The sequence below is a fragment of the Aethalodelphis obliquidens genome, unplaced genomic scaffold (genome assembly GCF_003676395.1).
Source record: "Aethalodelphis obliquidens isolate GAN/ISIS:26980383/991018 unplaced genomic scaffold, ASM367639v1 scaffold58, whole genome shotgun sequence".
Lineage (NCBI taxonomy): Eukaryota > Metazoa > Chordata > Mammalia > Artiodactyla > Delphinidae > Aethalodelphis > Aethalodelphis obliquidens.
The window spans coordinates 8,348,119-8,376,043 of NW_020838002.1; the positions used below are offsets into that span (position 1 = coordinate 8,348,119).

The 27,925-nt window shown below is 37.4% G+C and overlaps 1 protein-coding gene across 3 annotated transcripts in view; it reads left to right on the top strand.

Moving 5' to 3' along the window:
• The window catches only part of DHX40 (DEAH-box helicase 40), a 52,033-nt gene that overhangs the window by 16,845 nt on the left and 7,263 nt on the right, over positions 1–27,925 (top strand). For all 3 annotated transcript variants that reach the window (XM_027087239.1, XM_027087242.1, XM_027087240.1), the window contains 7 exons: positions 635–721; positions 868–1,050; positions 6,052–6,132; positions 7,523–7,680; positions 21,895–22,009; positions 22,609–22,717; positions 23,424–23,518. In XM_027087239.1, coding sequence (XP_026943040.1) covers positions 635–721; positions 868–1,050; positions 6,052–6,132; positions 7,523–7,680; positions 21,895–22,009; positions 22,609–22,717; positions 23,424–23,518 — 828 coding nt within the window. The remainder of the gene's footprint in view (positions 1–634; positions 722–867; positions 1,051–6,051; positions 6,133–7,522; positions 7,681–21,894; positions 22,010–22,608; positions 22,718–23,423; positions 23,519–27,925) is intronic.

A 27,925-nucleotide genomic window follows, 5' to 3' on the forward strand; every position in this document is an offset into this window, starting at 1 on the left:
GCGCCTCCACCCCAGCCCCTGGCGACCACCCCTTTCTGTTTCTATGGATATCCTATTCTAGGTATCTCATATAAATGGAATCATACAATATGTTACCTTTTGTGCCTGGTTTCTTCCACTCAGCATGTTTTTTGAGGTTCATCCATGTTGTAGCATGTATCAGTACTTCATTCCTTTCTGTGGCTGAATAATATTCTGTTGTATTTGTATACCATAATTTGTTCATCCTTTCGTCCCTTAATGGTTAATGGACATTTAGGCTGTTTCTACCTTTTGGCTCTTATAGTCCTCCTACAGTGCTACTATGAATATATGGCTACAAGTATTTGTTGAGTACTTGTTTTCAGTTCTTTTGAAAATTTCAGCCTAGGAATGGAACTTCTGGGTCATATGGTAATTCTATGTTTAATGTTTTGAGGACCCTCCAAACCATTTTCCACACTGGCTGAACCATTTTACGTTTCCAGTAGCAGTGTATGGGGTTTCCAATTTCTTGACTTTCAAGTTTTTTACACTTAACTTAAAAGTTGTTACGTAGTTGTTCGTTTGGTAGAAAAGGAGTACCCAAAGTGGTTAAAAATTAACAAGTCTTTCCTTATTTTATAGAAACTTACCTTTTTTTCATTGTACTTAGATATGTGGTAGACGGTGGCTTCGTGAAGCAGTTAAATCACAATCCCAGACTAGGATTGGACATCCTAGAGGTGGTTCCGATTTCAAAGTAAGTCTCTGTGTTAAGCCTTTTTGTTCAAAGAACAGTTGATTAGATAATTTCTGATTGGTTTGGGGAAGGAAGTGAATTACTTAGAAAAATCACAGAACATTTTGGGGACTTTGTTTTTTGTTTGTTTGTTTTTTCTTCTAAAGGAGTGAGGCCTTACAGCGAAGTGGCCGAGCTGGCAGGACTTCCTCAGGAAAATGCTTTCGCATCTATAGTAAAGATTTTTGGAACCAGTGTATGCCTGACCATGTGATCCCTGAGATTAAGAGAACTAGTTTGACATCTGTAGTTCTGACCTTAAAGTGCCTTGCCATACACGACGTAATAAGGTATGTAGACAACTTGAAAAAAAGAAAAATTTGTTAGGGAGTAAGGTTATTCCTCAGAAATTTTTTTGAAGTATTTGACTCGTATGTCCCTACGTTTCAAGGTTCAGCTAAACCCAAATACAGGGCTTCTTTGCATTGCTTTACTGGGATTTGATCCCTTGCTCATATTCTAACCTTGGCTTAATGGAGTTTTCATGCTGATGTTTATTTGGATAATTTAATGACCACTGTTTATCTGTAATGAAAGGTGTACAGTGACCCTAATGCCACTCAGAAAGTGTTTTTTTTTTTTTTTTTTTGGTAGCATCTTTTGTATGGCCAGCATGGTACCAAGTACGATGAGAGACAGAATAATACTCTTTAGTAGGTTTTTGCTTTCACTAAGCTTAAATTATAATGGGGAAACGAGATTCGACACGAAGCAAAAAATAGAACAACTGTTAAATTAGTTAAATGTTAAAGAATATAATTAGTATAGGACAGAATATTGTAGGGGCTTGAAATTTCATATTATGAAATTTATGGTAGAAGAAATAATGAAAGCAAGTATTATCTTGGTTTTAATTTTGGTCTTAATTGGAAATGTTAAAGTGTGAGGAACGTTGAGAGAAGGTGACCATGCCTTCTTTAAATGCATAATAAGAAAGGAAGTAATTACTAGGTGTATCCAAATATGTATTGTATACTCTTAGAAAGCCATCTAAGATTTTTTTATAGTTATTATCATAAGACTAGAGGTTTTCTTCTTTTTTTAAAATTTATTTATTTTGGCTGCGCCGGGTCTTTGTTGCGGCATGTTTAGTTGCGGCACGCGGGATATTTTTTTAGTTGCAGCATGTGGGATTCTTAGTTGCAGCATGTGGACTCTTAGTTGCAGCATGCATGCAGGAACTAGTTCCCCAGCCAGGGATTGAACCCCGGGCCCCCTGCATTGGGAGTGTGGCGTCTTACCTACTGGACCACCAGGGAAATCCCGAGACTAGAGATTTTCTAGATGAGAATATAAATCCTAGAAAGAGGAAAGCAAATATGTAAAATTCTAACTGATATCATAAATAATACTAATGAGAAAGAAAAGCCATTTAAAGAAATCTAAATGGCCAAACAGATGAACCCATATTTAAAAATATTATTTATAAAGGCTAACAGCAGCATATAATCAAGAATAAATATATATTAGAAAAATAGGAACAATAATTACTCAATATCATCTGCACTGAGGTTTTTTTTTTTGCGGTACACGGGCCTCTCACCGTTGTGGCCTCTCCCGTTGCGGAGCACAGGCTCCGGATGCGCAGGCTTAGTGGCCATGGCTCACGGGCCTAGCCGCTCCACGGCATGTGGGATCTTCCCGGACTGGGGCACGAACCCATGTCCCCTGCATCGGCAGGCGGATTCTCAACCACTGCGCCACCAGGGAAGCCCTGCATGAGTTATTTTTTCATCTTAAGTTTTAAGACTTAGAATGTAATGAAAGTTCTTAAAATGCTAGAGACCAGAAAAAAAAAAAAAAGACTTCTCTCCCCCACCCCCCCTTTTTTTCTCCCAGTTTTATTGAGATATAATTGATATACAGCACTGTATAAGTTTAAGGAGTACAGCATAATGACTTACATACATCATGAAATGATTACCACAATAAGTGTAATGAACATCATCTCACACAGATAAAATATTAAAGAAATAGGAAAAAATTTTTTACCTCATGATGAGAATTCTTAGGATTTACTCTCGTAACAGCTTTCGTATATAACATACAGCAGTGATAATTATATTTATCATGTTGTGTCTCCCTGCTCTTTTTAAGATGTGTGCAGAATATGGGCAGGTACAACCAGAATTTGGAATAGGTGGTATAGTATTCATAGGTGACAGAAAGAAAATGGAACTTTTCAGTTATTATTTTGCCTCCCCCTTTCTCCTCCGTTAGGAATGATTTTAAAACTGAAAAGATAAGAACAAGTCTAGATAAGAAGGAATTAATGACCAATATCGATTAGGAAATAATGAGAGAAAACCTAATGACCATAAATGAGTTTGTATTGTGGCTTTAGACATTATTTCCATGGTACCAGAAGAACTTGCAGATATAATGTCAGAGATATCGTGGGGCGTCTCTGAGAAATTATGCAGAACAGGTTACCAGAAAATTGTGAGAAACTCAAAAATCAATTTTCCATTTAAGAAGAGGGCAGGTTATAGAAACAACTGCCCAGTAAGCTTGACATGATTCTTAGCAAATTCTAGCATAGATTATTGGAAAATGGTTTAAGAGAATATAATACATTTTTTAAAATATTTATTTATTTATTTGGCTGTGTTGGGTCTTTGTTGCAGCAAGTGGGATCTTTCCTTGTAGTGTGTGGGCTTCTCTCTAGTCGTGGAGCGGGCTCTAGAGCGTGTGAGCCCTGTAGTTTGCAGCACGCGGGCTCTAGTTGAGGTGCGCGAGCTCAGTAGTTGTGGTGCACAGGCTTAGTTGCCCCGTGGCATGTGGGATCTTAGTTCCCCGAGCAGGGATCAAACTGTGTCCCTTGCATTGGAAGGCGGATTCTCTACCACTGGACCACCAGGGAAGTCCCTAAGAGAATACAATGTTGATTTGTAATCATCAATGTGAATCAAAATGGTTCACAAAGAATATGTTATCATAAACCATTTTCTTTTCAGTTTAAAGGCAGGACCATCCACTTAATGGATGCACCACAAGGATTTATTGATTGATAACCTAATGTCTCTTGTTTTCAACACAATATTTAACAAGATTACATTGACGTATTTGTGAATAAGATGTGACAGTACTGCTGAATTAGGGTATATTTGCCAAATAGCCGAATCCAGAAAGTACTGATTAATTGCTCACCAAGCCTTGATGAAGGTTTTACTGGTAGTATGCTGAATTTCACTCTTTCCTGATAAGCAGTTTTAATGAAAATATTAAATAAAGATATTGAAGTCATGATTACCAGATTTTTGGAAAATATCTTCATTTCTAATGGGTAGATGATTAAAACCAAGATTTAGAATGGTCTCAATAGGCCAGAACCTTGGGCAAAAATCAACAAGGTAAAAGTCTGAAGGGGTACACCTTAAATCTTACGTTTTGGTTGCACATTAAAGAAATTCAGTGCGGAAAAGATCTGAAATTATCAGATCACCACAAACTTAATATGAGCTTGCAATTATTACTATGTTTAAAGAACAATTTTAAAAATTCCACTGGCATAAACTTTGGTTATATTAATAAACCACAGTGTCCAGGTGATTGGGAATTATAGCATTCCTGTTCTATGTTGGTCACTGTACATTTGGAGTTCAATTTTGCATGTCATCGAGTTTTATCAGGAGTTTGACGAACTAGATTGTTTCTAAAAAATGCTAAATATGGTTGGTAGGTCTCTTAGAAACCAAGTAATACAAGGAGAGTTTGACAGAATTGGTAATTGGTATAATCAAGGGAGAGAAATAATTGTAGTTTTTACAAATCTAAAATGGCTCTTATCTAGAAGAGGAAGCTGACTAGTCTGGTATTGCTCTAGGATAGGAGTCGTAAAATATGGTCTAGGCTCACTGACTGTTTTTGTAAATAAAATTTTATTGGAACACAGCCACGCCCATTCATTAATGTATGGCTGCTTTTGCTTCAGCAGCAGAGTTGAGTAATTGTGACAGCGACCATATGGCCTGTAAAACCTAAAATATTTACTATCGGCCTTCTTTAGAAAGTGCTTGCCAACTCTTGCTCTAGCAGATACCAGGACTTGTTGGTACAAGTTGTAGGAAAGCTGACGGTAGAACAGTCTACCAGATTTTTGTTTATAAATAGAGTTGTCAATCCTCGAATGGACTTTTGTGTAAGGTATTAGACCTTTTGTCCTCTGTTGGACCTTTTTCAAGGTGGGAAATTGGAGTAGATGATTTAGCATCTCAAAACTAACGGTGGAAAAAAAAAATCCAGTGCAGAATAATATTAAGTGATTATTGTTCCTGGGGTGGGGGGATATATATTCACACTTGGTTATACGCCACTCTGCTGTCCTTTGTGAATATTATTTTTTTCCATATTTAAAGAAATATTTATTTTCAAGTGTGAAATAGATCCATGTTCTAGAGGCATCTGAATAGTCGTACTGTACTTTGTGAATATTGTTAATTGTCTTATGTTTATAAATGATATTATGGTATGTAAGAGAATGTCCTTATTTTCAGGGGATGTACTCTGAAATATTTTGGGGGTAAATTGGCATTACATTTGCAACCTGTTTGCAGGTAGTTCAGGAGAAAATAAGTACATACACATCCATACATACAATAAACTAAATTGGTTAAATTAATTTAAGATATTTATCATTTCATTAAAAACCATTTTGAGGTACTATTAAATAATTTGTAATTTTTCGCCACTTTCAGTTAATTTTCCTTCACTGTTTTATAAAATTGTAATAAAAATTATAGATTACAGAACAGAGTAGACTTGATATTGGCTATGAAGAATGGGGAAGGGTTAAGATAAGTAGAGAGGAATGGTAAGAGTGTTCCAGCTAAGGGGGAATCAAAAAGAAGGGCTTTTTTTTTTTTTTTGCAGTACGTGGGCCTCCCACTGTTGTGGCCTCTCCCGTTGTGGAGCACTGGCTTCGGACATGCAGGCTCAGCGGCCATGGCTCACGGGCCCAGCCGCTCCGCGGCATGTGGGATCTTCCCGGACCGGGGCACGAACCCACGTCCCCTGCATCAGCAGGTGGACTCTCAACCACTGAGCCACCAGGGAAGCCCAAGAAGGGCTTCTTGAATTAAATAGAAGAGTGTGATTCAGAAAAAAAATTTCCTCCTTTGCTGAATGCTGATCACAATCATAGAATGCTTTGAAAAAAAAAAAAAAAAGACAGAGAAAAGAAAGACTTGAAAAACAGAAGTAAAACCTTTTAAAGGAATTTTCAAATCTGTATAAAATCTTGCCATGTTCAAGGAATGGAATCTCATTTTATGTCTCATTTAAACACACAGGTTTCCCTATTTGGATCCACCTAATGAGAGACTTATTTTGGAAGCTCTTAAACAACTATACCAGTGTGATGCTATTGACAGGTAAAAAACAAACAAAAAACGAAAACAAAACCAACCACAGTAGATATTAATCTCTTTTTAAAATAGGGTTCTTTTTTTTTTTTTGTGGTACGCGGGCCTCTCACTGTTGTGGCCTCTCCCGTTGCAGAGCACAGGCTCTGATACGCAGGCTCAGTGGCCATGGCTCACAGGCCTAGCCGCTCCGCGGCATGTGGGATCTTCCTGGACCGGGACACGAACCTGTATCCCCTGCATTGGCAGGCGGACTCTCAACCGCTGCGCTACCAGGGAAGCCCTGGGTTCTTTTTTTTAAATTATTTATTTTTTATTTATTTATGTTTGGCTGCATTGGGTCTTTGTTGCTTCGCACAGGCTTTCTCTAGTTGTGGCGAGGTGGGGCTATTGTGATGCATGGGCCCCCATTGCGGTGGCTTCTTCTGTTGCAGAGCACGGGCTCTAGGCACGTGGGCTTCATTAGTTGTGGCACACGGGCTCAGTAGTTGTGGCTCGTGGGCTCTAGAGTGAAGGCTCAGTAGTCGTGGCACACAGGCTCAGCTGCTCCGCGGCACGTGGGATCCTCCCAGACCAGGGCTCGAACCTGTGTCCCCTGCACTGGCAGGCGGATTCCCAACCACTGTGCCACCAGGGAAGCCCTAAAATAGGGTTCTTAATACTTTCCTTTATCATTAGTAAGTGATTTGTTTGAATTGAATGGATTGTTTTCCCTGAAATTAAAAGTTGTCCTCAATCTTTCTTCACCACAGTTCTGAAATTGTACCATAAAACTGTTTTGTTTAGTATTGATATTATTTAACAAGTAATTTCTTTCTTTTTTTTTTTTTTTTTTTTTGTACTTTCTGACTGCTTTCATCCAATTCTCCCTCCCTTCTCACCCACTTCTGGTAACTACAAATCTGATCTCTTTTTCTATAAGTTTGTATGTTTGTTTGCTTTTGAAGTATAATTGACCTACAACACTATGTTTTTCCCTAACAAGTAATTTCTGAGTACCACTTCAGTGCCAGGCATTATGCTGGGTACATCAAAATGATGAGACCCAGAGTCCTTGTTCTCATGATTGTGTGATAGGAAAAGATGTGGTAATTATCACTGTCTCATTTCTTTAAGGACATTTTCCGTGCTTCTGTAGCATTGTGTGTCTTTTATTATACTACTTTATTCTGCCTCATTGTTTAGTTTTTTGGATATATAGGCCCTTGAGAGCAAGGAATTTATCATCTTTATATTTCTCTTATCAATGAACACAGTGTATCATATTTCTTATCTTGAATTGAATTTCTGGAGGTAATTTAAAGTAATCTAAATTATATCTGACTTATTCTGAATGATAAACATTTCCTTTGTACTCTCCCAAGGTAGAAAGACTTAAAAACTTTTTCTTTCCATTAAGGAGTGGCCATGTGACCAGATTGGGTTTGTCTATGGTAGAATTTCCTCTCCCTCCACATCTGACATGTGCAGTAATAAAGGCTGCTTCTCTGGACTGTGAAGACCTATTACTTCCAATAGCAGCAATGCTGTCTGTGGAAAATGTCTTCATTAGACCTGGTAAGAAGTTTATTGATGAGTTTTCTTTTCTAATTAATAGATTTTATTTTTTAGAGCAGTTTTAGCTTTCTAGAAAAAATGAGGGAAAGTACAAACACAGAGTTTTCCCTATTATTAACATCTTTCATTAGTGTGGTACCTTCATTACAATTAATGAGCCAATATTGATACATTATTATTAACTAAGGGATCACTGTTTGTATTGTGAATTCTGTGGGTTTTGACAAATCTGTAATGACACATACTCACCATCAGAATATTGTGCAGAATAGTTTCACTGCCCTAAACGTTTCCCATGTTCCACTTAGTCATTCCTACATCCCTTCCCCCAAACCCTTAGCAACCACTGATCTTTTTACTGTCTTCATAGTTGTGCCTTTTCCAGAATGCCATATAATTGGAATCATACAATATGTAGCCTTTTCAGATTGACTTCCTTAACTTAGCAATGTGCTTTTACGGTTCCTCTATGTCCTTTTTTTTTTTTGGAGTATGGTTGCTTTACAACGTTGTGTTAGCATCCACTGCACAACAAAATGAATCAGCCATACACATACAGATATCCCCTCCATTTTGGACTTCCCTCCCATTTAGGTTACCACAGTGCATTAGGTAGAGTTCCCTGTGCTATATAGTATGTTCCCATCAGTTGTCTATTTTATACATAGTATTGAAAATGTATATGTGTCAATCCCAGTCTCACAATTCCTCCCACCCCACCCCTTTCCCCTTTGGTATCCATACATTTGTTCTCTACGTCTGTCTCTATTTCTGCTTTGCAAATAAGATCATCTATACCATTTTTCTAGATTCCACATATATGTGTTATTATATGATATTTGCTTTTCTCTTTCTGACTTACTTCACTCTGTATGACACTCTCTAGGTCCATCCACATCTCTACAAATGACCCAGTTTCATTCCCTTTTATGGCTGAGTAATATTCCATTGTATATATGTACCATCCTCCATGTCTTTCTGTGGCATGATAGCTCATTTCTTTTTATTGCTGAATAAAATTCCATTGTGTGCAATTTGTTTATCCATTCAGATATTGAAGAACATCTTGGTTGCTTTCAAGTCTTGGCAGTTATGGATAAAGCTGCTCTAAACATTTGTGTACATGTTTTTGTGTGAACATCGATTGTCAACTCATTGCCAAACTGTATGATAAGAATATGTTTAGATTTGTGAGAAACTGCCCAACTATCTTCCGAAGTGTCTGCACCATTTTGCATTCCCACCAGCAATGAGCCTGAGATTCCTGTTGCTCCACATCCTCAACAGCTTTCAGTGTTGGCAGTGTTTTGGGTTTTGGCTATTCTCATAGGTGTGTAGTGGTATTTCATTGTTGTTTTAATTTGCAGATCCCTGATAACATATGATGTTAACTGTCTTTTCATATGCTCATTTGCCATTTGTGTATCTCCTTTGGTGAGGTGTCTGTTCCAGCCTTTTTTAATCAGGTTATTTGTTTTCTTATTGTTGAGTTTTAAGAGTTCATTGTATGTTTTGGATAACAGTTCTTTATCAGAAATGTCCTTTGCAAATATTTTTTCCCAGTCTGTGACTTGTTTTCTCATTCTCTTGACATTGTCTTTCACAGAACAAAAGTTTTTAATTTTAATGAAGTCCAGCTTATCAATTATTTCTTTGATGGGTCATGCCTTTGTGTTATATCTGAAAAGTCATCACCATACCCAAGTTCATCTAGATTTTCTCCTATGTCATCTTGTAGGAGTTGATGTCCTTTTGTTCCAGCCCCATTTATTCAAGACTCCTTTCTCCATTGTAATTCCTTTGCTCCTTTGTCAGAGTTAATTTGGTTGAATTTGTGTAGATCTATTTCTGGGCCTTGTATTCTGTTCCATTGATCTGTTTTCCTATTCTTCTGTCTGTACCACACTTTCTTGATTATTGAAGCTTTATAATAACTCTTGAACCTGGATAGAATCATTTATCCAGCTTTTCTCTTTCCCTTCAGTATTGTTTTGACTATTCTGGGTCTTTTCCCTTTCTATATAAACTTTAAACCCAGTTTGTTGATATCCACAAAATAACTTTCTGAGACTTTAATTGAGATTATATATTTTTTAATAAGATTTTTTAAATATTTATTTTATTTATTATTTATTTTTGGCTGCGTTGGGTCTTCGTTGCTATGCACGGGCTTTCTCTAGTTGTGGCGAGCAGGGGCTACTCCTTGTTGCGGTGCGTGGGCTTCTCATTGCGGTGGCTTCTCTTGTTGTGGAGCACGGGCTCTAGGCACGCGGGCTTCAGTAGTTTTGGCACGAGGGCTCAGTAGTTGTGGCTCACAGGCTCTAGAGCGCAGGCTCAGAGTTGTGGCACACAGGCTTAGTTGTTCTGCGGCATGTGGTGTCTTCCTGGACCAGGGCTCGAACCCGTGTCCCCTGCATTGGCAGGCAGATTCTTAACCACTGCACCACCAGGGAAGCCCCTAATTGAGATTATATTGACTCTATAGATCAAATGGGAAAGAAGTGACATCTTGACAGTATTGTCTTCCTATCCATGTACAAGGAATATCTGTTTATTTAGATCCCCAGTAATTCACTGAACATTTTTTTGATTACCATATAACTAGCCCTACGAAAGATGAAACTGAAGATAAACAATTTTTTTCATTTTGTTATTCTTTAACTTAGTTTTTTGAAATAGGGAGTATATAACGTTCCTGGCTGAAAGTTAATTTCCTTTCACTGGTAAAGGAAGATAGTATGGTGAACCTTTGCCCTGTTATAATACATTAGTAATATATTAACCTTTTTTTTTTCTACAATCAAAAAAAAAAGGTAGGTCAGCCCTTGTACACTTAGAGAATTGTTTTGAAGTTTCCATGTCTTTAGCCTTCTGCTTCTTTCCTTTCTTAGTGTGTCAGTACAGGGTACAACTTGGTTCATCACACGTGAGCTTTGCTTTCTTCTAGTGCGTGGTGGGGAGGGTTGGGGGGGTGGTTCACAATTTTTTTTTTCCAAAGAGCTTCTGAGTAGATAGTATATCTTACCTGCAACCAATACTAACAATAGTGTGCTATCTCACTGGCCAAATCCCTTTATGATTGTGAGTGTTGGGTCCAGATTGGTTTATTATTGTGATGGTTATAATGGAGGATATGTTTCTCTATAAAAATACTCTGTAGTTTAATTAGTGTGCTACCTATCCCAAATAGATTGCAGTGTAGTTTTTAAGTGTCAGAATTTTGATTCTAGTAGTACCCTAATTGCAGGGGTTTTTTTTTTTTCTAGTATAATACTATATGCAGTAAATAAGGTTGGCTGGCTTTCATTAGGTAGTATCAAAGCTAAAAATACTATTTAAAAAAACTATTACAGAGTATTGAAATGGGGGTCAAGAGCTCAGGATTCTAACCTGACTCACTGCTACCTAATTATCTGACTGTTGGCCTAGTTTTTCTGGACTTCATTTGTAAAACCAGGGAGCTGGATTAAGGTGATCCAACTCCAACAGTCTTGTAATGCCAGAAAAAAGGAAATGTTTTTCCTTGTTGGAATATTGAAATAGATGAAACTAGTCTGGTGTTACATTTTTTTGTGTGTGTGGAGGTGGGGTATAACATTTTATTGTAATACAATTTCAAACTTACAGAAATGTTGAAAGAGTAGTAAAAGAATTTTTTTTTAACTTTCATCTAGTTTCAGCAGTTTTTAACATTCTCCTGCATTTGCTTTATAATTCTCTCTGTGCATGTATACATATACGTATTTATTTATTTTTTATTTTTTGGCTGCGTTGCTGTGTGTGGGCTTTCTCTAGTTTTGGTGAGCAGGGGCTACTCTTTGTTGAGGTGCGTGGGCTTCTCATTGCTGTGGCTCCTCTTGTTGTGGAGCACGGGCTTTGGCGTGTGGGCTACAGTAGTTGCAGCATGCAGGCTCAGTAGTTGCGGCACATGCACCCTAGAGCACACAGGCTTCAGTAGTTGTGGCCTGTGGGCTCTGGAGTGCAGGCTCAGTAGTTGTGGCTCATGGGCCTAGCTGCTCTGAGGCATGTGGAATCTTCCTGGACGAGGGATTGAACCCACGTCCCCCTCACTGGCAGGCAGACTCTTAACCACTGCACCACCAGGGAAGTCCCTACATATATGTATTTATAAATATGCACTTTATTTCTTTTTCTGAATCATTTGAGAGTAAATTGGAAACATTGTGCTCCCTTACCACAAAACATTTACATGTACGTTTACCAAGAACATGGGCAATCTCTTACTTAACCATAGTACATTTATCAAAATTAGGAAAGTTAACTGATACAATGCTGTTATCTAGTCCAGAGTCCATATTCAAATTGTCCATTGTCCCTAGAGTATACAGAAGTAGTTTCAGAATTGCTAAGCTATACCACTGTGAAAGGCAGTCCTGTATAAGTAGAGTTCAGTATTTGCTTATAGTTGTGTTTTGTTTTTTTTTGAGGCAAAATCTACATGTAGTGAAGAGTATAAATCCTAAGTGTATAATTCAGTGAATTCTGTGAAATAAATTTACCAATGTACCCTACACGCCTGTCAAGATATAGAACAGTTCTATCACTCCAGAAAATTCTCTCAGTGCCCGTTCTCAGATTCCATCCTACCTCCCCCCAGCAAGCCACTTTTCTGACTTTTTTCAGGTTAGTTTTGCCCCTTCTGAAACTTCACATAAATAGAATTATACAGTACGTGCTTTTTTGTGTTTGGCTTCTTTTGGTCAACATATTGTATGTGAGATTCATACATGTTCTTGTATGTATCAGTGCTTTGTTCTTTTTATTGTTGAGTAGTATCCTGTTGTATACTACAATTAGTTTATCCATTATCCTATTGATGGACATTTGAATTGTTTCTTGTTTGACGCCATTTATAAATACTGCTATTTTGAAAATTCTTGTGCAAGTCTTTTGTAGATATATATTTTTATTTTTCTGAGATAAATACCTGGGAGAAAAATAGCTGCATTACTGAGTTTAACTCTAAGAAATTGCCAAATCTTTTCCCACAGTGTCTCTACCATTTAAAAATCACATCAACAGTGTTTGAGAGTGCAACTTGCACTACATGTCCTCCTCAACATTTGGTGTTGCCAATCACTTTCATTTTATATATTCTGTTATATATTAGTGATACCTCTTTGTGGTTTTAATTTGCATTTTCCTGATGACTTATAATTTTGAGCACTTTTTTGTGTGATTATTGATCATTTATCTGTCTTTGTGAAGTATCTATTATAGTCCTTTGCCCATGTTTTAAATTAAAAATATATATATATATTGAATCTGGTAGTTCTTTATTCTAGGTACAAGTTATTTGTTAGGTATGAGTTGTGCATATTTTCTTCCCAGCCTGTGGCTTTTCTGTTCGCTTTTTTCACAGTGTCTTTTGATGAGAGAGGTTTTGAATTTTGAAGAAGTCTTACGATATCAATTTTTGTGTGTGTGTGGTTATTGCTTTCTGCATGGTAAGAAATGTTTTCCTGCCCCAAGATAGTAAAAATATGCTTCTCTCTTGTATCTCTATTGATACTTTGATCTAGAAGCTTTACAGTTTCTAGCCATTAAGTTTAGGACAGTAATCCATCTGAAATTAAGCTTTGTATATGGTGTGAGGTAGGGGTCTAGATTACTTTTTTCCTGTGAATATCCACTTGTTCCAGGACATTTGTTGAAAAGATTTACTTTCCTGCATTGAGTTGCTTTGGCACCTTTGTTAAAAATCTGTGAAAAGTAGGGGGACTTCCCTGGTGGTCCAGTGGTTAAGACTCCATATTTCCACTGTAGGGGGCATGGGTTCTATCCCTGGCCGGGGAACTAAGATCCCACATGCTGCGCAGTGTGGCACGGCCAAAAAAAGAAGTTAAAAAAAAAAAACCTTATTAAAAAAAAGTCTGCAGAAAGTATATGTGTAATAGTCTATTTCTGGACTTTATTTTATTCCATAGATCTATTTGTCTATCCTTATGTCAGTGCCAACTTTGTATTGATTACATAGCTTATGATAAATTTTGAAATCAGCTAGAAAAAGAAGCAGAATATATTTTCAGTATTGTTTTGATTATTCTATATTCTTTATATTTCCATATAAATTTTAAAATCAGCATATTAGTTTCTTAAAAATAAGCCTGCTAAGAATTTAGATAGAGATTGTATTGAAAACTTTGCTGGCTTTTTGCCATTTCTTAACATATCCTTGTTCTATTGTTGTCATATATATTATATTTACATACATTATAAACCCCACAATACAGTATTGTAATTTTTCCCTTAAACCTTCATATGTCTTTGAAAGAAGTTAAGAGAAGAAGAGAAAAATTAAGTCTTTTCCATAGCTAGAAGTAAAAGTCCAGGTGTTAGTTTTTAAACTCTTATTTAGAACCCTCTATCTGTGGGTGGACTGCTGACTCAGTTTTTTAGCCTTTCAGGTTGTTCAGGTCTTAAGTTTTGATTATGTGGGTTTTTTTTTGTTTTTTTTTTATTAAGTCCTTGAGGTGGTTTTTGGTATCTTGAAGGCCTTTATTTGGGATCTACACTTTAGCAATTCCAGGAAAAGGGAGACTTTCCTTTGCTAGCCTAATACTTGGCCTTAGATATCTATGGACATAGGTCATTATAATTCTTTAGAATATTGAGATAATAGCCAATAGGAATACGTCTTGTATTCTGTGCTTCGATTTGATGGGAAATTTTTGAGTAAGTCTTGCCCTTTTGAAGCACGTGATATCAGTGATGTTAATGGATATGAAGCATGAATTACCCTGAAAGCCCTCAGGTAACACATAGATTTATCAGTGTTTCTAAATTCCATGCAATGAAAACATAACTGTAAAGCAATGGCCTTATCTATTGTCTTGTCAGATATAAGATTAAGTTTATTTTCCTTAGATACTGACCTAGGCCCTCTTTTTAAAAAGTAGGTAATACATGTGTTGCTATTGTCAAATATATTACATTTCTATGTTATAGGCCCAAGAATACAATTTTATAGATAATGTTTCATGCAATTTCTTTTAAATACATAAGGGAATAGAAGAAATAATCAATAAAAATATAATCATACTCTTTTAAAAAATTTACCTACATTTTAACTTTTACCAGTGCTCTTTTTTAGTGTCATTCAGATTACCATCTTGTGTCACTTCCTTCAGCCTGAATAACTTCTTTTATTATTAATTGTAAGGCAGGTATGCTAGCAATGAATTCTTTCAGGTTTTGTTTTCCAGGAATGCCTTTATTTTGCCTTCATTTTGAAAGATAGTTTTGCTGGATATAGGATTCTTAGTTAATGGTGGTTTTCTTTCAGCATTAGATTATCCCACAGTCCTTTGGCCTCCATCATTTCTATTGAAATTCGACTTTTAATTTTATTGAAGTTCTTTTGTTCACAACAAGTAAATTTTCTCTTGCTCCCTTCAGTATTTTGGCTATTATATGTCTGTGGATCACTTTGCTTTTATCCTACTTGGAGTTCATTAAGCTTCTTGAATGTGTAGATAAATGTTTTCCATCAAATTTTGGAATTTCTCAGCCATTATTTTCTCAAAAAATTTTCTGCCCCTTTCTCTGTCCTCTTCTTCTGGCACTCCCATTATGCATATGTTGGTGTGCTTAATGATGTCCTGTATTTCTCTGAGACTCTTTGGATTGCCTGATCTCTCTTGATCTATATTTTGCTGATTCTTTCTCCTGTGAGTCCAAATCTACTGTCGAGCTCCACTTAGTGAAGTTTTCGTTTTGTTTATTGTACATTTCCATTTCAGCAGTCAGCCACTGATTGGTTGGAGGTTGTTCCTAACCCCCTTAAGCCACTGGTGTTTGCACCCTTTACTGTTGGATTTATGTTGTGTGGCTTGAAGACTATTTTCACAGTTCAGGGAGTTTATGAGTTTGTCCTGTGTTCAGCCAAAGACAGAGGCTCAGATGTTCCCTCTCCTTTTGCTTCTTGGGCATCTGCACAGTCTTCCAGAGCATCAGGACAAACTATGATTTTTGCAGTTTTCTCTGATATTTCTGTTAAATGTTTGGCTGGTTTCATTTATTACAAACCCATAGGTAACATCATACTCAGTGGTGAAAAGCTAAAACCTTTTCTCTAAAGCAGGAACAAAACAAGGATGTGCACTCTAGCCACATCTGTTCAACATAGTATTGGAAGTCTGAGCCACAGCAGTCAGACAAGAAAAAGAAATAAAAGGCATCCAAATTGGAAGGGAAGAAGTAAAACTGTCACTGTTTGCAGATGACATGATACTGTACATAGAAAACCCTAAAGTCTGCATCAAAAAATTATTAGAATTAATAGATGAATTCAGTAAAGTTGCAGGATACAAAATTAGTATTCAGAAATCTGTTGATTTTCTATACACTAATAGTGAACTATCAGAAATAGAAAGCAAGAAACTAATTTATTTTAAATTACATCAAAAAGAATAAAATACCTAGGAATAAACTTAACCAAAGAAGTGAAAGACCTATACTGTGAAGATTATAAATCATTGATGAAGGAAATTGAAGATGGTACAAAGAAATGGAATGGTATCTCATGTTCCTGGGTTGGAAGACTTAATATTGTTAAAATGTCCACACAACTCAAAGCAATCTGTGGATTTAATGCAATCCCTTTCAAAATACCCGTGACATTCTTCACAGAACTAGGACAAATAATCCTAAAATTCGTATGGAACCACAAAAGACCCTGAATTGCCAAAGCAATCTTGAGAAAAAAGAACAAAGCTGGAGGTGTCATACTCCTTGACTTCAGACTGTACTACAAAGCTACAGTAATCAAAGCAGCATGATACTGGCTCAGAAACAGACATATAGATCAACAGAACAGAATAGAGAGCCCAAAAATAAACCCATGCACTTATGGTCCATTAATCTATGACAAAGGAGTCAAGAATATATACAATGGAGAAAAGACAGTCTCTTCAATAAATGGTGTTGGGAAAACTAGACAGCTATATACATGTAGAATGTATGAAAAAGAATGTATAAAAGAATGAAATTAGAACGTTTTCTCACTCCATGTATAAAAATAAACCCCAAATGGATTAAAGACCTGAAGCCATAAAACTCATAGAATAGAACATAGGCAGAACATTCTTTGACATAAATCATAGCAATATTTTTTTGGATCTGTCTTCTAAGGCAAAAGAAACAAAAGCAAAAATAAACAAGTGGAACCTAATTCAACTTAAAAGCTTTTACGCAGCAAAGGAAATGATTGACAAAACAAAAAGACAACCTACTGAATGGGAGAAAATATTTGCAAGTGATATGACTGAGAAGGGGTTAATATCCAAAATATATAAATAGTGCTTGCAACTAAATATCAAAAAAACAAACAGCCTGATTGAAAAATGGGCGGGGAATTCCTTGATTGTCCAATGGTTAAGACTCCGTGCTTTTGCTGTCGAGGGCTTGGGTTCAGTCCCTGGTTGGGGAACTACAATATCCCACAAGCCCTGCAGCAAAAAAGGGGGTGCAGAAGACCTGAATAGACATTATTCCAAAAAAGATATACAGATGGCCCAACAGGTACATGAAAAAATGCTCAACATTGCTAATTATCAGAGAAATACAAATCAGAACCACAATGAGATATCACCTTGACACCTGTCAGAATGACTATCATCAAAAAGTCTACACATAATAAATGTGGCGAGGATGTGGAGGAAAGGGAACCCTAGTATACTGTTGGTGGGAATGTAAATTGGTGCATGCAGTGTGGAAAACAGAATGGAGTTTCCTCAAAAAAACTAAAAATAGAACTACCTTATCATCCAGCAATTCCACTTCTGGGTATACATTTGAAGCAAATGAAAACACTAATTTGAAAAGGTAACATGTATCCCAGTTATAGCATTGTAGCAGCATTATTTACAATAGCCAAGATATGGAAGCAACCTAAGTGTTCATCAACAGATGAATGGTTAAAGAAGATATGGTGTATATATATATATATACATATATATATACACACACACACACACACACACACACACACACACACACACACACACGATGGGATATATCTTAGCTGTAAAAAAGAATGAAATTCTGCCATTTGCAACAATGTGGATGAAATAAGTCAGACAGAGAAAGACAAATACTCTGTTATCACTTATATGTAGAACCTAAAAAATAAATGAATTTACATAACAAAACAGAAACAGACTCACAGATATAGAAAACAAACTAGTGGTTACCAGTGGGAAGAGAGAAGGGGGGATGGATAATATCGTGGTGTGGGATTAACAGATGCAAACTACTATGTATAAAATAAATGAGCAACAAGGATATATTTTACAGCACAGGGAAATATAGCCATTATTTTGTAATAACTTATTTTTTTAAATAAATTTATTTATTTATTTTTGGCTGTGTTGGGTCTTCGCTGCCGCACGCAGGCCCTCCCCAGCTGCAGCAAGTGGGGGCTACTCTTCGTTCGGTGCACGGGCCTCTCACCGCAGCGGCCTCTCCTGTTGCAGAGCACGGCCTCCAGGCACACATGCTTCAGTAGTTGTGGCTTGCAGGCTCCAGAGCGCAGGCTCAGCAGCTGTGGCACACGGGCCCAGTTGCTCCGTGGCATGTGGGATCCTCCAGGACCAGGGCTCGAACCTGCGTCCCCTGCACTGTCAGGTGGATTCCCAACCACTGAGCCACCAGGGAAGTCCCTGTAATAACTTTAGATGGAGTATAATCTATAAAAATACTGAATCACTCTGTTGTACACCTGCAACTATTATAATATTGTAAGTCAACCATGCTTCAATAAAAATAGTTTGGCTGCTCTACTTCAATTTTTGCTGGTCTGCCTCTATTGATATTACGCCAAGCTGTCATTCTCCATGGATTGGTAGCTGATTGATCTGTTTTTGACAGTGCCCTGGGGCATAAATTGCTCCATAGTCTGATCTAAATAAAGTTAGGCACCTTGGCAAGAGCATTCCTTGGTATCATCCAGGTCTGATTCCTTGAGGCAACAATTGCTACCTGTTTCTTATTCATACTTAAAGAGACACTCTTGCTATATGTACATATATGACCTAGGCTTAATTTTTTTTTTTAATTTATTTTTGGCTGCTTTGGTTCTTTGTTCCTGTGCACAGCTTTCTTTAGTTGCGGCGAGTGGGGGCTACTCTTTGTTGCGGTGTGCAGGCTTCTCATTGCGGTGGCTTCTCTTGTTGCAGAGCACAGGCTCTAGGCGTGCGGACTTCAGTAGTTGTGGCACGCGGGCTCTAGAGCACAGGCTCAGTAGTTGTGGCGCACGGGCTTAGTTGCTCCGCGGCATGTGGGATCTTCCCAGACCAGGGCTTGAACCCGTGTCCCCTGCATTGGCAGGCAGATTCTTAACCACTGCACCACCAGGGAAGCCCCTAGGCTTAATTTTTAAACCTGGATTGATGAAACAGGCTTCAGCTGTTACAAAATGCAGCTTCACTTTTTGAGCATGTGACTTGCTGAGATCTTGCTACACCCTAAAATATGTATTCATTGTCCAACTGCTTTTAAGTGCATTTATAGTCTTTATAGGTTAAGCATTTCTTTCTGGCTTGCGTCTTAGTCATTGTAGATCACCTAATTTAGTTTATTATATACTTATTGGTAAAACTGGCTAGTATTTTCAGATCTAACATTGAATAAAGATTTTAAACATCAAAATGGTGATTTTGCTCTAGTAAACTGTGTACACAGCGTCTGCTAGTATAGATATTGCTTTAGAAGTCAGACAGTGGAGTGAGGGCTCTTAAATGTTTTTAAGGTGGTAAACAGCATCACCTTAAAATGGAACAAATTTAAAATAACATTGTGTTGGTTTTTAAGTTTTTAATTATTTTAACTGTGACATTTTTAGAAATAAATCATACTTTATGTGTATGTGTCACTTACAGCCTTACTCCCCTGCTTCAGCTCTGAGGATTGTTGTTATTAAAACCCTTTCTGTGTAATAGTTTTATTTTCTGATTGGTTGTTATATAGAAAAGTATTAACTTATCTTCCCAAAGAGAGAAGTTCAGCTGATAGAGCCTTGTGTTGCTGCTTCAGCTTCTTATTTAGTTTTTGCCTCAGTAGCATTATTTGCATGAGTTAAAACTGATACTAGAATTTCAATCTGGGGAAAGATAATAAACTAAAGAAAATGACAAGTCTGCTGGGAAAGTAATTAAAGATGGATAGTCAAACTACTGTTTAGTCAGAGTATAAACTTGCTGAGATTGTAGGAACTGTGTGTGATATGGTTTTTTACTTTCCTATAGAAATCCTGAATTTACTATGGGACTTCTGCCAGTTTTAATTTTAATTAATTAGGTTATTTTTAAGAGAAGAGATAGGGAAAAGGAACAAAAATATGTTCTGTATTTTCTCTTGACTTTGAGAGTAACAGGGGGAGAGAGAGAGACAGAGAGAAGGTAGTAGCAATGTGGGAAGGACAGCCAGAAAAGCAGTGTGCTCTCTACATTTTTTAAAGTGTGAGCAGGTAGCCACTCTTTAAACAACAGAGATCCAACACTAACCATGCAGTTAATCTTTACAAAATATAAACTGAGTTTAGAATTGTAATCCACTAAAATTTATTGTAGTTATTATGACATTTTATTAAGAGATGGTAAGCCATTTGTGTAAATTGTTGTAGTAGGTATTACAGCTAAATTGAACATTTCTAGGGTCAGCTGGAGGCAGAGAAGAGAAGAACTGAACCATAATAGGAAGCTTCTCTGAGGCTTCATAGCCCAGAGGTCGGAGGAGGCTGGGACTTTACATTTGTATGGCAGGGATACCACAGTTCAAGGATGCAGCAGCCCCTGACTGATAGGTAGGCTTGTCTCTTAGTGTTGGAGCCAAGACAGAGTTGATGCTTGAGTCTAGTGCATAGTACCTTCTGGGCAGTGGTGTTTGGGTGCATGAAATTAGATGTTTTGGCTTAAAAATCAATATCCATGACTGGTTCAAGAGATAGTCATTATATCTTCACCTTGGCAGGGCCATTTGTATGGCCATATTTGCTCTCCTTTTGTCTCTAGCTGCTTCCTTCAGTTGTTACCCAGGTCACATAGGTGGAAGCCACTTAAAGCCTGGGATAGAAGACTTTATATCTTCATGAGTGTTTCATTTAATCAGATTGCTTTCTTCCTAATACCAGGAACTGATGCTTTGCACATTCACGTTGTAGTCTGTCTAAGTGCTGCTGCCTGGAATTGGGCAGCATGGTGCCTCTGCCAAATCTAGCTGCGATGGGCATACTGGACGAGTAGGGTGGGGGTTTGATGCCCTACAATGAGGGAAGAAGCCCTAGGACCTTTTGACAAAAAAGGGGGGGGTTAAGTTTAGAAACAGGCAAAACACTTCTTTGGGGTTAGAAGTCAGGATATGGGTTCTCCTTGTGGACGGGAATGGGTAGTTATTGGAAGGAGAGCAAAAAAAGGGCTCTGGGATGCTGGTAATATTCTGCTTGTTGATCTGGGTGTTGGGTACATTGGTATGTTATATTTGTGACCACTCATTGACCTGTACACTTTTGACCTGTGTAGTTTTCTGTATGCATGATATACTTCAATATAAAGTTAAAAAAGAAAAGTTTGTCGTAGTTCATTTCTGCATATATGATGGTCCTAATTGTCCATAATTAGGAATTGGATAAATAGGGTCTGGTTAAATTGTGTTGTGTTCCTTATACCCCTGAGAAATACAATGTAGGTATGTTTGAGAATGAATAATTCTATATGTACTTACATTAAGCTGTTACTAATAAAGGAAATTTCAGAAGGTATATCCCACTTATGTAAAAATAAACGATTATACACAATGCTTGTATATATATAGAAAATATCTTGAAGGACACACACTAAATAATTAACAGTGGTTAGCCTTGAGGATTGGTTTATGGGTAATGTAACAAAGTGGGGAACATTGAACTTTCACGTAAGTATTTTTTACTGTGAGCATGGGTTACTCTTATGGTAAAACCAATACTAAATTCTAAATACTTTTTGGGAGGAATAATGTTGCTATTCTGGTAAAATCTCCAAAGTGTGATTAAAGAAGAAAAGGAATTGTGGGAGTAGAGACCCCCCAGAAGAGTTAATGTACTTCTCCCTTATTGCACCTCAGAGGGCGAGGCAGATTTTAATGAGCTTGAATAAACAAAGTGAATATAGGCACTTGATGTAAAGTAGAACTAAACTGCCTTTCCAATTGTCGTTTTAGTTGATCCAGAGTACCAGAAGGAAGCAGAACAGAGACATCGAGAATTGGCAGCTAAAGCTGGAGGATTTAATGACTTTGCGACTTTAGCTGTCATCTTTGAACAGTGCAAATCAAGGTATGTGAGATAGTTCTTCGTACTGGAAAGTGTTAGTTTGAAATATATCTTCAATGTAGTATATTATTTTAGACAGTAAGGTTCAGTGGGAATGATACTGACCTCAAGGTATTTTTGTGAACATTAGTGGGATTTCTCTGTCAGGTGACTATGACTTAGTAGTCATTTATTGCATAACATTAGTTCTCTTCTTTCTTCTCCCCTTAAACCTTTCCTGAAAACTGACCTTATAGAATTTTGGCTCTGTATAAGTAGCTTAGTTGAGAAAATGATTGGATATTTGTTAAAGCGTATATGAATAAAAAGGAACCCATTTCCAAATCATGTTTTAATTCACTTAGAGGCACCTGCATTAACTTGTTAAAGCATATATGAATAAAAAGAAACCCATTTTACGAATCATGTTTTAATTCACTTACAGGCACCTGCATTAATTTGTTTTTTCAAATTCCTTAAAGTGCTTTTTTATTAATTGGACAGGTCTCATAAAAGAGCTGACAGTTGCTATGGGTTTCTAGTTGTGTAATAGAAATGAGAACGTTAGACTGTCTTTCACTCATAGAAGATATTTTTGAGACACCAATATTTTTGTTTTGCAGTGGAGCTCCAGCTTCGTGGTGCCAGAAACATTGGATTCATTGGAGGTGCTTATTTTCTGCATTTCGTGTTGAAGCTCAACTTAGAGAACTGATCAGGAAGCTTAAACAGGTGATTGCTATAATGTTTTTTTCCTTGAGTAGCATTTTGGCAAGGCCTTCTGAGTACTCTACCCCAAACCATATATATTGTAAGGTGTTGAAGAATGGTTTGTAGGAACAGGCACCGTTCCTGACCCTGTGCGAGCACACAGCTCTATTATCCCTTATCCTTTTGGGAGGCTCTTTTCCTGGCCTTGGGTAATTTCCTCACATTCATATGCTTACCATTATTTAGTTGAACTCTTGAGGCCCTTCTGCATATCTCTGGAGTTCTCTATGCAGATCTCTTCTCTCCTGAACTCTGGCCTGGGAACTCTAGCCATCCTGGTCTTCCTGGATTCTCAGCTCAGTCTCTTTAACTCTGGGAGTTCTCCACGTTCCACTTGGGTTTTTCCTTTCCTGCACCTTCGTCCAGAATCTTTCTCAAGGTTGACTGTAAGCTGGGGCAGTTGTTGGACTTACTTCATTTATTTTCCCTACTTCATTTATTTCTCAGAGGTCGCTGTCCTTTATTGCTTGATATATAGTGTTTTGGAGATGATTATTTCATATGCTTTGTCCATTTTTTGGTTGGTTCAAGCAGAAGGGTAAATCTGGTCCCTCTTACTCCATATTGGCCAGAAACAGAAGTCTTTAGAAATGTGGATTTTTCAAACTAAAAGATTATTTCAAATTGTTCTGTGAGATTTACCACTGTACATGTATTCTTTCTATAGCAAAGTGACTTCCCAAGAGAGACCTTTGAAGGCCCTAAACATGAAGTACTGCGAAGATGTCTTTGTGCAGGTTATTTCAAAAATGTAGCTCGCAGGTAAGCAGTAAGAGCTTGAGAGATGGATAGAGAAATACAACTGTATTTGATGATAATATTAAATATTTAATATTAAAGACAGTTTGATTTAAACTCTTTAAATCAAATTATGATGTAACATAGGGTCAATTACAGTGACCCTTTTCATAATTGTCACTTGTGCAAGGGGAGCTGCAGTGGCTGAGAGCAAGATATTGAAGCTCTTGTGGGGCAGGAGGGGAGTCTGTAGGACAGCTGTCCAGCATGGGGTATTAGTGCCTAAGTTAAGTGACACTGGTTTTCTTGCAGAGGGGTGGCTCTTTGTGGAGTGTGAAAGCCAAATAGGTTGAGGATGGCATCCCTGAGGAAGGGTAGTTTGGTGTGGAATGTCAGGTCTTGAGCAGGATTGGGGAAGGTACTTACATGGGAGTTATTTGGTATTGAGTGTCAGAGTCTGAGTGTAGGGAGGGAGGCCATCCTTGTAGGGAAAGGGGTAAGAGTGGTGGTGATGGGAGATTCGTTATATACAGGGGAATTGATCACATAATTGAATATATTAAGGCAAATGGTGAAGGGAGTTAGAAATGCTGAAAGGGAGAAAACAAGAATGAGCCCTGTGGAGTTGATTGGAATTTCAGGTATTATGGGTTTTTTAATTAGTTAATTAATTTATTTATTTATGGCTGCATTGGGTCTTCGTTGCTGCACATGGACTTTTTCTAGTTGTGGCAAGTGGGAGCTACTCTTCGTCATGGTGTGCAGGCTTCTCATGCGGTGGCTTCTCTTGTTGTGGAGTGCAGGCTGTGGGCGTGTGGGCTTCAGTAGTTGTGGCACACAGGCTCAGTAGTTGTGGCTCATGGGCTCTACAGCACAGGTTCGGTAGTTGTGGCGCACGGGCTTAGTTGCTCCGCAGCATGTGAGATCTTCCCGGACCAGGACTCGAACCCATGTCCCCTGCACTGGCAGGCAGCTTCTTAACCACTGCACCACCAGGAAAGTCTGGTATACAGTTTTTACTATAGTTAGATGGATGGATAGATAGATATGGTAATAAAAATAGATGGTACTGTGTGTGTGTGTGTGTAATATGTATTTGTATGTATGTAAATATGTAACCTAACTATGAGATGGACTGGAAGCAATGACACTATAATAGCAATGAATATACTTTGTGCCCAGATCTTGACTTGGAACAACCATCTGCCACATAAAAGACCCAGGGCTCTTTGGAGAAATAGGGCTGGGAAAGTACATGATGAGCCCGAAATATCTTATTTTGCCAGCAAGCAAAGTAGTGATCAGTGAAGGTTGAGGCCATGTCAGAAGTACAAAGGAGCCAGCTTGAATAGGTCCCAGCTGATCAAAGATGGGATATTTTGAGCATTGAAATAAATAATGATAGTAATGGATTATATAACCCATTGAATAAAATGTGAAATCATGGGTCTATAATCATATAAATTAATAAATGAGTAAATTAAAAGTTTAATGACAAATAGAATTATTTACATAGTTGAGCACCTCTCCACAAAACTCTTGTTAATTACAAAGGGAAAAAGTAACTTCTCACTGAAGAAGCCTGGCAGATGTTACCTAGATCAAGCAACAAATCAAAATCATGTTCCTCCTGATAGGATATAATGAAAACACAGCAACACTTCTGTGATATTCCTGCCAAAGATCTGTAACCTGAATCTAATCATCCTAAAACAGACAAAATCAAATTGAGGCACATACTACAAAATAACTAGCTGATAATTTAAAGGTGTCAAGATCAGGAAGGTCAAAGGAAGACTGGGGAGTATTCCAGAATGAAGGAGACTAAGGGGCCATAAAATGTAAAGGCAGTAAATGATTCTGAACTGGATCCTTTTACTATAAAGGATATTATTAGGACATTTGGTAAACTTCATTGGGTTCTGAGGATTAGATGCTAGTAATGTGTCAGTGTTAATTCCCTGGTTTTGATGGTTGTATTATGGTTATATAGGAGAATATTCTTGATTATAGGAAATGGACACTCAGGTATTTGGGGATGATGGGTCATAAGTTTGGCTACTAACTTTCAAATGGTTGAAGAAAAAAAGATTTTTGTACTGTCCAAATATGTACTGTGTAGATATATATACAAATAATTATAATGCAGTCTGATCTGGGTTATAATAGGAATATATGTGAAGTTCTGTAGGAAATCAGTTGTGATGATTGAGCTCTAAGGCATAATTTTGACAAGTTTTTGGAATAACATATATATAGGGAAGTATAGAAGAGGATAAGAATTTAAAGTTAACATGAATTAGAAAAAATGCAGATGAAATGTTCTAATTATCATATATTTTTTTGAATTTTTGAATTTTATTTATTTTTTTATACAGCAGGTTCTTATGAGTTATCCATTTTATACATATTAGTGTATACATGTCAATCCCAGTCTCCCAGTTCATCCCACCACCACCACTGCCCACTCCACCGCCGCTATCCCCCCTTGGTGTCCATACATTTGTTCTCTACATCTCTGTCTCAATTTCTGCCCTGTAAACCAGTTCATCTATACCATTTTTCTAGGTTCCACGTATGTACATTAATATATGATATTTGGTTTTCTTTTTATGACTTACTTCACTCTGTATGACAGTCTCTAGATTCATCCACGTCTCTACAAATGACCCAGTTTCGTTCCTTTTTATGGCTGAGTAATACTCCATTGTATATATGTACCACATCTTCTTTATCCATTCATCAGTCGATGGGCATTTAGGTTGCTTCCATGACCTGGCTATTGTAAGTAGTGCTGCAATGAACATTGAGGTGCATGTGTCTTTTTGAATTATGGTTTTCTCTGGGTATATGCCCAGTAGTGGGATTGCTGGGTTATACGCTAATTCTATTTTTAGTTTTTTAAGGAACCTCCATACTGTTCTCCGTAGTGGCTGTATCAATTTACATTCCCACCAACAGTGCAAGAGGGTTCCCTTTTCTTCACACCCTCTCCAGCCTTTGTTGTTTGTAGATTTTCTCATGATGCCCATTCTGACTGGTGTGAGGTGATACCTCATTGTAGTTTTGATTTGCATTTCTCTAATAATTAGTGATGTTGAGCAGCTTTTCATGTGCTTCTTGGCCATCTGTATGTCTTCTTTGGAGAAATGTCTATTTAGGTCTTCTGCCCATTTTTGGATTGGATTGTTTGTTTTTTTTAATATTGAGCTGCATGAGCTGTTTATATATTTTGGAAATGAATCCTTTGTCCATTGATTCGTTTGCAAATATTTCCTCCCATTCTGAGGGTTGTCTTTTCGTCCTGTTTGTAGTTTCCTTTGCTTTGCAAAGCTTTTAAGTTTCATTAGGTCCCGTTTGTTTATTTTTGTTTTTATTTCCATTACTCTAGGAGGTGGATCAAAAAGGATCTTGCTGTGATTTACGTCAAAGAGTGTTCTTCCTATATTTTCCTCTAAGAGTTTTATAGTCTCCGGTCTTACATTTAGGTCTTTAATCCACTTTGAGTTTATTTTTGTGTATGGTGTTAGGGAGTGTTCTAATTTCATTCTTTTACATGTAGCTGTCCAGTTTTCCCAGCACCACTTATTGAAGAGGCTGTCTTTTCTCCATTGTATATCCTTGCCTCCTTTGTCCTAGATTAGTTGACCATAGGTGCATGGGTTTATCTCTGGGCTTTCTATCTTGTTCCATTGATCTATGTTTCTGTTTTCGTGCCAGTACCATATTGTCTTGATTACTGTAGCTTGGTAGTATAGTCTGAAGTCAGGGAGTCTGATTCCTCTAGCTCTGTTTTTTTCCCTCAAGACTGCTTTGGCTATTCGGGGTCTTTTGTGTCTCCATACAAATTTTAAGGTTTTTTGTTTTAGTTCTGAAAACAATGCCATTGGTAATTTGATAGGGATTGCATTGAATCTGTAGATTGCTCTGGGTAGTATAGTCATTTTCACAATATTGATTCTTCCAATCCAAGAACATGGGATATCTCTCCATTTGTTTGTATCATATTTAATTTCTTTCATCAGTGTCTTATAGTTTTCTGCATACAGGTCTTTTGTCTCCCTAGGTAGGTTTATTCCTAAGTATTTTATTCTTTGTGTTGCAGTGGTAAATGGTAGTGTTTCCTTAATTTCTCTTTCAGATTTTTCACCATTAGTGTATAGGAATGCAAGAGATTTCTGTGCATTAATTTTGTATCCTGCAACTTTACCAAATTCATTGATTAGCTCTAGTAGTTTTCTAGTAGTTTTCTTAGGATTCTCTATGTATAGTATCATGTCATCTGCAAACAGTGACAGTTTTACTTCTTCTTTTCCAATTTGTATTCCTTTTATTTCTTTTTCTTCTCTGATTGCCATGGCTAGGACTTCCAAAACTATGTTGAATAATAGTGGTGAGAGTGGACATCCTTGTCTTGTTCCTGATCTTAAA